Genomic DNA, 14,400 nt, shown 5'->3' with positions numbered 1-14,400 from the left:
CTGGGGGGCTCAGCAGTTGGGCATCTGCCTCCAGCTCAGGACGTGACCCTGGGGTCCCAGGATCGAGTCCGGCATCAGGCTCCCTGCATGGAGCCTGCGTCTCCCTCTGCCTGTGTCTCTGCCTCTCTCTCTGTGTCTCTCATGAATAAATAAATAAAATCTTTAAAAAAGAGAGAGATGCAAATGCCAGCTAGTCAAAAGAAAAAAAAAAGTATTTGCAGCAGCTCTTACAAAAATATATTCCTAAGGCATAAAGCACACAAAAAACTATATGAAAGATGAATACCGTAAGAGAAATATTGGTCACAGGAGAAGAAGACATTTTTAATGGCCAACAAATAAATGGAACCACTCACCACCATGAATCAGGAATGTAAATAAAACCAGAAGATTGAAAACACTTCTTTAAAACACTTTTTATCAAGACTTTGGTCCTATTACTATTACAGTAACAGTTGTAGATTCTGAAATATTTTATTTTTTACTTTTTTAAAGATTATTTATTTGTTCATGGGAGACACGGAGAGAGGCAGAGACACAGGCAGAGGGAGAAGCAGGCTCCCTGCGGGGAGCCCGAGGTGGGATTCGATCCCGGGACCCCAGGGTCATGCCCTGGGCCAGAGGCAGACGCTCAACCGCTGAGCCCCCCAGGTGCCCCTAGATTCTGAAATATTTTAAACAAAAGGGGATCCCATAAAAGTATGGAAACAAGAATCATTTCTTTCCAGAGATCAGGCTTCAATGCGAGGATAAAAGTGATTGACAATTAGCGTCTTCAAACTGCTAAGGATCTCCTCAGTTCCGCTGGTTCTCAGATTTAAGAACTTTAGGGAACATTGATTTATCACACCTTCTCCTGGTTAATAAAAAATCCTGCTGAGCTTTTGAAAGAATAACACCCACACACAAATTCCAAAGCCAATGGATGTGTTGCCCCTGAGTTTGGAAACTCCCACAGGTTCTGGCCCCCAGGCAGGTGAGGCTCCCAGGCGGGTGATGGCCCCAGGTGGGTGATGCCCCTAGGAGGGTGAGGCCCCCAGGTGGGTGATGCCCCTAGGAGGGTGAGGACCCCAGGTGGGTGAGGCCCCCAGGAGGGTGAGGCCCCCAGGTGGGTAAGGCCCGCAGGCTGGGTCAAGTGTCCCCGAGCATGAGGCTAGCGGGGCGCAGGACTGGCGCTTGCTGTGGGCTCGGCCCTGGGCTTACGTGGCCAGGTGTGTGTGTGCTTGTGCACGCACGTGCCTCGGGAGGACCAAGGCATCGCCCCGTGATTTGAATTTCACTGGTCAAGGCGAAAGGGCGTCGATCGCTGGCTGGAAACGGGGCAGCTGGGCTGGTAGGGACTCCTCACCCGGGAAAGGCTTCAACCAAAATAAGAAGAGGCTCAGTCGAAGATCCCTTGTTAGAGATCAGCTTTCCCATGGAGCGGAGAGAAAGCCAGGGCAGTGAGACAAAAGCTGCGCGTCTTAATCACGAGTGTCATTCATGAAACAGCCTTTGTCTATTCAGGGCGATCTTAGTACTTGGCTCTGGGGCCAAGGACAAGAAGGCATTTTTATCAAGTTACGCTTTCCACCAGCTGAACTTTCTATGAACGAGTGCAAACCAACTTCATTCAGTACTTGATTTTTTTTTTTTTTTTTAAGCAAGGCTGTTTTGCTTTGTCTTGTAAAGTTTGGAGGATGCCACATAGTAAAGGGCTTTGCTGAGCGGCCCCCAGAACACATCCGTAACACTGATGACTTGTTAACTGGTCAAACCAGGAGGGGAAGAAAAGAAAGCGGGCCGGGCCGGAGGTTTCGGGCGTGTGTGTTTAGTCAGGTCTGCTTGGCCGGCCAAGGGCTATTTCCCCCCTGAGCTTGATAAATAGGTTCAGCATTTGCCCAACACCACAGCCCTAAATCCCGGCGGCAGCGCATCACTGCCCCCCGCCACCCCAGCGCGCTGCCAGAGGGGAGGCAAACTGCTCGAGGTGTTCAGTCATTGCGAACTGGTGAAATCCATCCCCCCCCCCCCCCAGATGAAAAAATAAATGCCTTTGCTTCGGGGGCTCATCCAAAGCCATTGATCGACAGCCCCGGATTAGGACTCCAGATGCAAAGGAAAGGCTCGCGGAACAAGCGAATTCACTCTTGAGACTTTCTCCCTCCATCAGCAAAGAAGTTATGATCAAATATTTATTAGCTGTGCCTTTGGCTGGGCTCTCTAAGCACAGGGAGAAATAATATATCTTAAGGCAAAGACAGGATTGCTGACTTGAGCACCGCCTGGGTCCAAGCATCTACTCTTTAATTATAAAACCCAGTCTCCAAGCACCGCCTCCCTCTTGCCCCTGGGATGTGTACGCTTGCTTAGTCGGCAACTGTATTTAGCCACGGAGTTCCCAGAGCCGCTCTGAGTATGGGGACGGAGCCCATGGCCAACGAGTCAGATTTTTAACTCGTGAAAAGGGCTATTTGGTGAATGAAGACAATGCCCCTGCTTGGTCGTGACTCATTTGGATCATTGTGACAGAGGTCAAGGAAAAGGCCACTGTTGTTATCTGTTCTGCTTCCTCCACTCCACCTTCGTGTCGAATTCAACCTGCTAACCCACTCCACCCGTCCCCTGCTCCTCGGGAAACCTCTCTCATTGGTACAACAGGATCATTCATTCAACGTTAACACAGAAGAGCCGCCTCCAGGGACACTGAGGTCCCTTGTTAGCATCGCTCTCTGCGCGCTAGGACTTCTGTTGGGTATCTCGGCACCATTACGTGCGTGACTGACTCTCCCTCATAGACATTAACCTCAACTATAAAATAAGAGGTTGACCTTACCTGGGAGGTCTGTGGTCGGAGCCAACGGTTCGAATCACTCAAGGAGACATCCGTCTCAAAATTAAATGGAAAGCACACTGGATGGTTAAGAGATAGGATCCACTTCTGGGCATTCTGATTCAGCATGTTAGAGATAGAGCCTGCAAATTCGTATTTTTAGAAATCTTCCCAGGCGACTGTAACATAGAATTTTTCCAGGTCTGAATGATATTCCACATTAACCTGAATACACTAATTGATTGTGTGAAATGGCACCAGGAAGTATCTGGTTCAATACTGAAAAGGCGAAGTAGGCATCCCACTGTCACCCCGCCAAGTGGCTCCACCATTTTGTATTTTTAGCTCCTTTTGCCTGGCTGTGGAGTTGACCACACCATTGTATGTGACAGAGGTGCAGCAAGGAGAATGGTTTGTGGTAAGCTGGAAAGATGACCCCAAAAAATTCCCCCCCCCCAAAACAGTAAATAAATAATCTGGTTGTAGTTGGCCAGTGAGGTCTACCCACACAATTGCTACCTTAAGCCCTGACCCAGTCTTTCTTCTTCAGCCAGCACAGTCCGGCCAGATGACATAATACCAGGTGTAGAAGACAGCGTGGTGACCCCAGGCACAGAAGACAGCGTGGTGACGCCAGGCGCAGAAGATAACGTGGTGACTGACGGTGCCACTGAAGAGCCTTATGAGTCTGGCTTAACCCCTCTGGTGAGTGTTCCAGGAAGAGTGGAATTGGTGCCATAGGCATGCAATCGTATGCAAGGACATTTTATGACTGGCTTATTTCACCTAGAATTATACCCGTATGGTTTATTCATCTTGTAGCACATGTGAGAATGTCCTTCCTTTTTAGGGCTGATTATTATTCCACTGTATGTCTGTACCACATTTTGTGTCTCCATTTATTGGTCAGTGGACATTTGGGTTGCTTCCAACCCTTGGCTATTGTGAATAGTGCTACTATGAAAATGGACGTGCAAATACCTCTTCCAGACCTTGCTTTCAACTGGATTATACACCCAGAACTGGGATTGATGAGGCATACGATAGCTCTATTTTTAATTTTTTTGAGGAGCCTCCTTCTTGTTTTCCATAGTGATTGCACCATTTTACAATCCTACCCGCAGTTTCTCCAGCTTCTTACCAATATGTTATTTTCCATTCTTTTGAGAGTAGCCAACCTAACAGGTATGCGGTGATAATCTCATTATGGTTTTAATTTGTATTTCCCTGATGATTAGGGATACTGAGCATCTTTTATACGCTTGTTGACCATTTATATCATCTTTGGGGAAAGGTCTATGCAAGTCCTTTTGCTTATTTTTATTATTATTTTTTGGTTTTGGGTTTTGTTTTGTTTTTTGAGAGAGGTACAAGCGGGTGCAAGTGGGAGGGGAGGAGCAGAGAGAGAGAGAGGGAGAGAGAGAATCTTAAGCAGGCTCCACTCTGAGTGCAACGCCCCACATGGGGCTTGATCTCATGACCCTGAGATCATGATCTGAGCTGAAATGGAGAATCGGATGCTTAACCAACTGAGCCACCCAGGTGCCTGCCCCCTTTTGCCCATTTTTGAATCAAGCTATTTAATTCTCTGTTGTTAAGTCATAGGAGTTCTTCAGAGTCTTATCAGGTATATAATTGGCAGATATTTTCTCCCATTCCATAGGTTGCTTTTTACTCTGTTGATTGTGTCCTGCTACAAAGTTTTTAAGTTTGACGCCGACCCACTTAACCTAATTGTGCTTTCATTGCCTGTGCTCACTAGCATATGTGTTGAATGCTACATTGGCATGAACGTTGGAGGCAGCAAAATCCCTTCCAAGTCTTCTTGCTTGTTGGCTCTGTGAGTTTGGGCATGTTGTCTAATCTCTCTAGGCCTCATTTAGGCTATAGGACTAATAATAGGATTTACTTTACAAGGTTGTTTACGGAGTAAATGAGAAAGTCTTTAAAGGGCCTAGCACACAGTAAGCTCTCGATAAAGGCCAGTTATTACTCTAATTGGGGGAGGGAGGGCATTGATCGATGATACAACATAATATGTGCCAAGTAAATATTAGAGGGGAAAAATGCCATTCAAGCTCCAGAGAGAGGAAGAATTAAAGTCTAGTGACCTAGTATTTTTTGGAGAATTAAGACCCTAGGAAGCCAACATGCCAAATATTTGGTGTTTATTTCTGGAGTACATTTGGTTGTATTCCTGTTCCCAGTCTGTCATTTCTGTTTGTTTGTTTTCTTATTTGCACTTTAAATTTATGTCATCATATATTTTATGTATGTATGCCACTTTAAATCCTTTTCTGTTATAAGGCTGTGTATATATTTTAAAACATTGGGTTTTATTTCTCTTTGCCTCATTTACTTCTCAAATAGGTGACAAAAAATACAGAGAGTGTAACAGACTTACACTTAGAGGATGGGCCGACTCAAGAAAGCACAGTCCATGCCAAAGAAGAGAGCCAGAGCACCACAACCTTGAATGTAGTGACTAGTCACTCCAGAGGTAAGAAAACCAGTTGCCCCAACAGGTGTTGATCTTTTGCAAATCAATACATTCCAAATATCCAAGAACAAACCTAACGATTAGTAGGGCACATACTGGAATGCTAAGAGCGAATTCTGAACCAAGGCTTATAATGTGCGAGGTTCAAAATTCAATTTATAGGGTTGCTAACTTGAATTTTATTTATTGGGTTGCTGAACACAGCTCTTCACTTTGAATGACAATAGTGATAATGTCCCCACAAGGACAAGTGAGCTACTTGTGTCATGTTGCTGACCATAAGTTGATATGATGCTACACTAAGAACTTTGTATTGACTCCCAAGAGCAGAAACCTCAACCAACCCCTGTGAGTTGTAATAGATTCTGTGCTACTATTTACCATCTCACACTGAGTTCATGTCTGTACACATGGAACAAGAATCTATTCTAAACCAGTCTTGCCAGGATTAGGGGCTGTACTTTGATTCGTAGTTGGCACCAACCATGCAGCAGTGTAAAAGGAGCACCACATTGGGACTTTGTTGTTATTGTGAGGTATAGACCATCGCTGAGAATGAGGAAAACTCATTGCCATGACAACTTAACAATGGAAAGAGATAGCCTCCTATTTCTAGAGCTTTCTTAAGAAAAAATTTAGTTGTTTGGGATTTGTATTTTAAAATTGCCTTATTTTGGGACACCTGGGGGACTCAGTGGTTGAGCGTCTGCCTTGGGCTCAGGGCATGACCCCGGGGTCCCCGGATCGAGTCCCACATCACGCTTCCTGCATGGGGCCTGCTTCTCCCTCTGCCTGTGTCTCTGCTTCTCTCCCTCTCTCTCTGTATCTCTCATGACTAAATATCTTTAAAAAAATTGCCTTATATTGTAGTAAGTGGGGTGGGAGAGGGGAAAAAACCAATCCTTCAATAACTACAATGAATGCTTACTAATGAGCAACTTTATGTAAATTATTTTACCTAGATAGGTGTTTCCATCTTTAAATGAAAGTAAAGTCTTTGCCTAAATTGATGGTTCCTTAAATCAGTTGCACAGCTGAACACCTAGAAAGTTACTCTTTATTATTATCAATAAACATTTCTAGACCTAATCACCACTCTAGTTTTAAAAACTCTGTAGCACTTCTGAGGAACTTTTTAAATTGCTTTATATTTGATGTGCCTGGCTGGTTCATTTGGTGGAGCATACAACTCTTGATCTCAGGGTCATGAGTTCAAGCTCCACATTGGGGGTGGAGCCTATTTAAAAAAATTTTTTTTAGTTGCTTTATGTTTTTACACACAGTGCCCATAGCAGCATCACTCACAATACATAAAACACGAGAGCAATTCAGATGTCCATCAACAGATGAATGAATAAACAAAATATGGTATGTACATTTAATGGACTATTATTTAGCCCTTAAAAGGAAGCACATTCTGACACCTGCTACCATATGGATGAAACTTGAGGACATTATGCTACATGGAATAAACTAGTCACTCAAAGAAAAATATTGCATGATTCCACTTATATGAGGTACCTAGAGCAATCCAATTCATAGAGACAGAGAATACAATGGTGGTGGCCAGGAGCTAGGGGGGTAGTTAGGGTTTAGCAAGTATAGGGTGTCAGTTTTGTGAGATGGGAAGAATCCTGGGGGTAGAGGATGGTGATGTCAAGACTGAATGTACTCAATGCTGCCAAACTATCTATTGTAAAATGGTGAGGACAGTAAATTTTATGTCATGTGTCTTTTACCACGGTAGGGGAAAAAGGGGCTTTATGAAATGGTTTGAAAATAAAGCCCAAAAGTCACTCTGAGATGCCAAAAAAAGGTGAACATTTAAACACCAGATAGAGCCAAATAGGGCCAAGCAAGGAAAGAATCATCAATATAATTGGTCATTGGAAAGCATTTCAAAGGTCTGGAGAAGAATCGATCATTTGTGAAATGAGTTGACAGCTAATGAGCTGCAGAAAATGGAGTGTTCCAAGTTGAGGAGTCTTCCTATCATCCGGGACACTGCTCCTATTCCTTTAAAACAAAACTCTCAATTCTCTGGAAAATACCCATGATTACACTCCTATCCTGTCTCCTGCCTCACCCTGTCACAAAAAGTATGACTTATGGTACATTTCCACATAATACATCAGTGTCCCAAGAAATTTTCACATGTGAGTTAAAATGTAATTATAAGCACTTAGTTTTTTTTAAGAGGTGATTTTATTAGGGCAGCAGATGTCTTTCCCATGAAACACCCAAGCATGATGATGTTCACACATATGACACACTCTCATGACTACATTTCAGTTGTAAATGGGTGAGAGCTAGGGTGGATAGAACTAATAATCTCTAATTTGGTAACACATCTTCCACAGTTTTTGGCAATACCTTTTCAACCAATGACATCATTGATGGTGATAATGATGCATTACAAGTCTGGAATCAGGACATGATGTTACATCATGTTAGGACAAGATAAACAAATGACTGACCTTTCTCTACTGGTAGTTGGCAGCCAGGGATGGCCTATTAGGAGAGATTCCATGATAACTTTGTTCCAGGCTGGCCTCAGATCCACCAGTCTGAACCATTTTTTTTAATGGTGAGATAGCACCATCAGCTTGAGCTCCATGTGAAAGCTCCAGAGCCATGGCTTCAGCTCATGGTGGCAGAGCTGGGTTCAGGAACCTTTATCCTGGGGCCATCTTGTAAAGGTGCCTTTTTTTGAAGAAAGCCATGGTACAAAGACATCTTTCAAATCCAAACATTAGGGGATCCCTGGGTGGCGCAGTGGTTTAGCGCCTGCCTTTGGCCCAGGGCGTGATCCTGGAGACCCGGGATCGAATCCCACATCGGGGTCCCAGTGCATGGAGCCTGCTTCTCTCTCTGCCTATGTCTCTGCCTCTCTCTCTCTCTCTCTCTCTCTCTCTCTCTCTGTGTGTGACTATCATAAATAAATAAAAATTTCAAAAAAATTTAATAAAAAAAAATCCAAACATTAGAAAAAGTAAGCATTTTGTAGATAATGCTTTCACCTTTGATTTGAAAAGCCCTTGGATATCTGTAGTATTCACATGTTGTAAACTACAGATCTAGGGAGAGACCTGATTGATTGACTTCTCTCCATTGTCTAATTAAAAGACAGCCTCTTGGCTTTTCCTCCATCTGCAAACTAGGTAAATGAGTGCTACTCAGAGGAGTTAAAGTGTTGGTATGCAAAGAGAATGATGGGAAAAACCAAACCAAACATGTTTTTTTTTTTAAATAGGCATTGTGTAAAATTATCTGAAAGAAGCAACTTTACTGCTTACTTACTCTAAGTTAATAACTCACACCAATGTAATAGATAAATGATATTATTCCCATTGTAACTATCGGACTAGGTTTGGCTGCAGAGAGAAATCCTAACCTAACAGTGACATAAACACAAAGAGTATTTTCTCTTATTAAACTTAGCTGTCCAATAAAAAACAAAACAAAACAAACAAACAAACAAAAAACTTAGCTGGGCATATTGCTGCCCTGTAAGATGTGGATTTTGCTTCTAAAGAAAAGGCAGGGAATTGATATCACAAGACAAATGGTAGTGTAGGCCCCATTTTCTAGAACTAGAATATATTACTCTCAAAATAAAATCCTTCAAAATAAACCTTATCACAGTGAATGAGTTTTCTATAGTCTTGACTTTGGACCAAGAATCAATAACCTTGGCTTCTTTTGTTTCCCAAACCTCTGAAACTTTTTGACCATTTCTATAAGATCTTTGTGGGTTAATTTCCCTGACTCTGGTCTCTAAAGTAGATGAGAAAAAAGTAAGGTACATCAAAATAGTATGAACTCATAGGTGTGAAGAAGCATTAATAAATTCAGTAATAATAGTTTTGAAGACAGGATCGTGTCAGAGCTTGCTTCAAAATCCCCTGATCCAATTTATTTAAGAAATTATCCTCTTTGCTTGTGTTTTGCTACCTTCCACTTAGGGTAAATTCATCTTTTGCCAATTGTTAAATTATAGTTATTATATCCTAATAATTCTGTATCATTACGTCTCTTTCTTTACAGAGAAAGTAGGTGAAGACACCGAGACAACGGTTGAGAAAGGTAGGCTAGATTTTGTTACCAAAATATTTTTATGGGAGTTTAAAAAAAAAAAAAGTTTCTTTGAAGCTAATCTTTTGATGAGTTACATGCTTTCCTGGATTGTAGTCAACAAGAGCAGAATACGGAACCTTCTAAGAATAGGTTTCAAACCTCTTTTAAGAGAGAAAAGAAGATTGCCTGTATTTGAAAATATGCAAACCACAAATGAGTCTAGTCACTTAATGACAACCATGGAAAATGGTGTCATATCACAATTTATTGTTCCAAAAAATGAAAAGAGGGGCTAATTTAATACAGCACACAACCACTACCTAGTAATTAACAGCGAAGCCACCCAGTATGAGTGGTATGCTTAATAGATCCTGAGACCCAGGAATCTTTCCATTCGTATGAGGGGATGAGAGTAGCCCAAAGTTTCATCTCTTCTAAGTCAACTCCCACTGGAAAAGGAGAAGCAAATTAGAGAATGATCTGCTATCTTCAGTGGGGCAGTGGTAGTGTAATAAGTGACACATTTTCTCACAGGCGAACCATTTATCTAGGGCTCATGCTTTTTTCTTCCTCCTCATTCAGATGGCCTGGCAACAGTGACCCTGGTTGGGATCATAGTTGGAGTCTTACTAGCCATTGGATTAATTGGTGGGATCATCATTGTGGTTGCTCGAAAAATGTCAGGAAGGTACTCGTAAGTAAATAACTTACACCCATGTGGTAGGTAAATGAGAGCAGTCATAGCTACTACTCCGACTTTTGAGCTGATATAAACCTCTAAATAAAGATCATGTTCAGAGGTGCGTGGCTGGCTCAGTGGGTGGAGCATGCAACTCTTGATCTCGGGGTTGTGAGTTTGAGCCCTGTGTTGGGTGTAGAGTTTACTTAAAAAAAAAATCATTTTCAGAAGGGCCTTACCTCTGTGAGGACTACACCTGAAGTTCCCCCAGTAGAACAGGTATCTACTTGGCCCTTCTAAGTTTCCAAAAAAAAAAAAAAGAGAGAGAGCCAGAGATGGCTTTTTAGTTGACTCCAACTGGGATCTAACCAAATTTGACCTCTTGTCCTAATTTTTCAACTACCTGAACTTGAAAGAAAACCCACACCAAGTTTCAACTTGACTCCTAATTGCCCCGTTTCCAGACATCAGAGGGAGGTAGGTAGCTTCCAGCTGAGCATCCATTGCAGAGCCAGGGCACCATGTAATGAGAATCCTTCTGGTGGTGGGGTCCCCTCCCTCCACTCTTGCCTTGCACACACCCACGCACTTGGTAGTGAACCCCTAGCAGCGACTATTATGAAAAGAAGGAGTTTTCTCTTTATGAAAATTCCATAAGAATTCAGAAGATTCAAACTCATAACCAGAGGAAAGCTTTTTCTTATTTCTGCTGGGGAGATGATAGATAATGGGGGCAGAGAGGGCAAATACTATACAACCGGGGGTGGAGGGACGTAGCCCACAATAGGGTCACAGGTTCACGTGCTTGGAAATGCCTGGGAATCAGACCGTGGCCGTGATGGTGCCTCCGGGGAGGCAGGAGGAATGAGGAGAGAGAGCAGAAGAGCTCCAGGTTGCAGAAGGGCAAGATTTATACAAAAGGACAATAGGACCCAATAGGACCATGACTCACAGGATTACTATTTACAGTGCCAGTAAGAGAAGTGACAGTCACCTTTTTCTCTGTTTCCACAGGCCCTAAAGAGCTGAAGAATTGTGCCCTTCTACCAACACATTTAAAAGAGAGTTTCCGACTTCCCCGTCCCCAAGCATGTGGGAGAAGATGACCCATGGAAATGCTTGGCGATCCCACTACCAAATCCATGGTGATCCCTCCACTTACCAAAAGTAACCCAAGGAAAGACAGTTCACAAGACTTGCTCCTCTAGGCAGGCATCTGTCTTCTGAAAATGTTTTTAAATATAAATTTTGCAAAAGAGGATTCAAAAGACACAATGCCTAGAAAATGGAGCAAAACCACGTAAACTGATTTGTAACTAAGACAATATAATTTAATTGATGTTAGAAATTATGCTCCCATCTCCGTTCTGACCATTCTCTCGTATTGTTAAAATGCAATCAAGCCTGGAAATATTTATACCAGTGGAGCCCTTGAGTTGAGTGCGACGTTCATAAACAGCAGAAGCATTTTGCAATTTCCGATCTGTTGAAATGTACACATTCCAATCTGGCCTGCTTTTTTAAAGCCTAACTTCATGTGAATAATCAAATAGAAAAATCTAAACTTGTATAATATGTAATGACCAACTGCCTTTCCCTGGCCCAGATAAATAATTTCAAAGGCGCCCGTGTTAGGTCATAAACGGGAAGTCTATGGTTTGGAGAAGGGATTTGTTTATCGCAATAAGGTCATCGGGCAGGCTCTAGGCTTGCTTATTGCCTTCTCCAGCGATGGCTTGGTGACTCAAAGGCTTGCTCCCACCTGCCGCCTCCTCTTCCCTCAGACGATGGGGAGCCAGAGCTCCTGGGGCAGGCTTTTTCCTTTCCATGACCTCTAAGCCCTTCAGATTGGCTGCTTTGTTCTGGAATATGGAAGTCTTGGCTCTGATGCCAACGAGACTGCTGGGGACCCAATGGTGCCCGAGGCTCAGATGTACCAGAAACCGAGAACCATGGTGGTCCCCACACAGAAGGAAATCCTGCGTGTGCCTCTGGCCTGAGAAATAGAACCTGTCAGGCTCCTAACATTACTTTCTGCCTCAGAGGAAAGACGTAGGACATCATAATAATCCTGTAATTTTAAGAAAGCAGGTGGATTCAAAGACTTGATGTAAAAAAATAAAAGAAATGCCCATCTTGGTGACACGTACCACACGCCCTACATGGGGTCATCATTGGAAAGGTCGTCAAAGTAGAGGACCCACCTGCCATCAGGTGGGCACCATCCATTCAGCTCAGTACATTTCTTCCCGTAGGTCAGTTGACTTCTTTTACCCAAACACAAAGATTTTACGCTGAGCAGATGCTCTGTCACGGTTGTGCTTGTGCAGGTCTGTTATCCTTGCAACTCGTATGAAAAAGTAAACTATCCTTTGGAAAAGCACAGCGCATTTCTCTCTCCGCCGCAGTAACGTGGGGGGTGGTATCTTAAACAGCGAGGCCTCCCGAACCCAGTCGGGCTGGTCCCCCCCCCAAGGTCCAATTTGGATATCTGCTGGTTGAGAGAAGGGGCCTTAGGAGGGCTTTGTGAGCTTCCAGAGCCTTCTGTTTCGTCACTCAGATACCTGAACTGGAGTCGGGGACAAAGTCCGTTTTGTCTTTTGTGTCTTTGCTTTTCTCCTCTCACTGTGAACCGTAGCGTCCGCCCCAAGTCATACACTGGACCCGCCGCCTGCTGGGACAGGACTGTGGGTTTCTTGGTCACATCTGTGTTGGTGTTTAATGCAGTGTGGACGTGTTTTAAAATAAAACAGATGATTGCGTGTAACAATGAGTCAGACCTTTGATTGGAAAGATCACATCTGGGTCACATCTCCAGATGAGATGGTCGGCTGTGTAAACATCTGCCTCTTCCCTTGATTGGGGGCGAATTAGAAGTGGTCACAGGAAGTACATCCACGGGAAAGGAGCAACTGCACCTGCCGAAGTGGAGGGGCAAAGGCCTAGCTGAGGAACGGGGTGAGACGGGTGGCACCTTGGGACTTCTTTGCCCTCTGGTCACAAGGGCTAACGAGGTCTTGCGTGGCTCCTGACTTCCCGGCACTGGACAGGAGCCAGGCGAGGGAGCAGTTACAGCTGCCACTGCTGGCCACCCTCCCTGCGGCCTGTGTCCCTGGCAGCCTGTCACTCCTGCTCCTGGGACATCTCAGTGCTCCGTGCCCTCGGCCCTCAGCTCCCTACCGGGTCTGGAGACAGTGGCCAGGCCCTGCGCCTTTGTCCCCCTGTCCCCTTCTGGTGGTTGAGCTGCTGCTGCACCCCCAGCCCCCGTGGGGCCCCCAGCCCTATGCGCCCCCGGGTCTTCCCCCCGCCGCCCCCCACTCCGGAAAGCTGGACGCTGGGAGCAGAAGAGCCCTTAGCACCTGCCGCCCTCGCTGTCACTCCGCTTCTGTTCAATCGGGACGCCAGGAACTCCGGGTGCCTGTGTCCTAACCGGAGAAGCGGAGTGGAAAGGCGGGGAGCTGGAGTCCCCTTCTGTTTACAAGTCATCCCTCAGGTGAGTCCTTTAACCTCCCCGGGCTACAGTGTCTTTGTAGGAATGGCCAGCAGCTGCTTAGGGAGCAACCTTTTTCTAGCAGAAAACTAGCCGCGTCCACGCGGCCCAGGGACAGAGAACAGGGCCCTCAGCTCGGTCGGGGTGCGGTCGTGTCCCCCACCTGCTCCCGCCCCAGGGCACCGCCCGCCAGTGCAAGGGGACAACTGTCCCCGAGGTGCCTGGGTGCAGCCGCCTACCCCCGCCCCGGGTTAACTGGGCCTGGAAAGTGGGGCCCCAAGGCCCGGCCACCCCCTGGCTTTGTCTCTCCAGGGAGAGCCCTTGAGAGCGGAGCTTCTGCCCTACAGGCCCCCTAAGTTCCCAGCCAAGAACAGGGCCTGGGGGCCTGGGGGCCTGGGTGTCCCCGTGGGCATCCGCGTTTACTTAGTACTCAGTGCGTGGGGCTGCTGGCGCCGAGGCTTCCACGGGGAATAATGTGCATTTGGACTTTAAATTTTTTTTTACTGATTAAAGTCCAGTGGAGGAGGGGGAAGCAGTCCAGACGCGCTGGGCTGGGCTCCTGCGGGACCCACTGGGTGCCAGGGGACTTGCTTCCCAGGGGCTGCTCTTCCCCGTGCTCCCCCCCCAGCTGAGCGTGGGTCAGCGGGTGTCCTGGGCCCCGCGCCCTCAGGGTCCGCGAGTATGAACGATGCAGCCCCGTTAGTGGGCGACGATGCAGCATGAATTCAAAATCTCGAAGTGGAAGTATGCAGACTGCCCCGCTGCTGTGAAGGCTGCCGGTCGTTCTTGGCCGGGGCCCGCGGACGTGTGTCCCAGCCTGGGTCCCCCCCGCCTTGCGCCCC

General features: G+C 45.6%; 1 protein-coding gene across 1 annotated transcript in view; it reads left to right on the top strand.

Annotated features, from left to right (window-relative positions):
• Window positions 1-11,835, top strand: part of PDPN (podoplanin) — a gene marked incomplete at its 3' end in the record, with an annotated part of 28,643 nt that extends 16,808 nt beyond the window's left edge. Inside the window, 5 exon segments of the mRNA NM_001003220.1 lie at window positions 3,363-3,517; window positions 5,183-5,312; window positions 9,360-9,398; window positions 9,972-10,083; window positions 11,083-11,835. Coding sequence (NP_001003220.1) covers window positions 3,363-3,517; window positions 5,183-5,312; window positions 9,360-9,398; window positions 9,972-10,083; window positions 11,083-11,089 — 443 coding nt within the window.
• Window positions 11,836-14,400: the final 2,565 nt, after the last annotated feature.

Source organism: Canis lupus, chromosome 2, assembly GCF_011100685.1.
Source record: "Canis lupus familiaris isolate Mischka breed German Shepherd chromosome 2, alternate assembly UU_Cfam_GSD_1.0, whole genome shotgun sequence".
NCBI classification, from domain to species: domain Eukaryota; kingdom Metazoa; phylum Chordata; class Mammalia; order Carnivora; family Canidae; genus Canis; species Canis lupus.
This window is presented reverse-complemented; position numbering and strand designations above follow the sequence as displayed.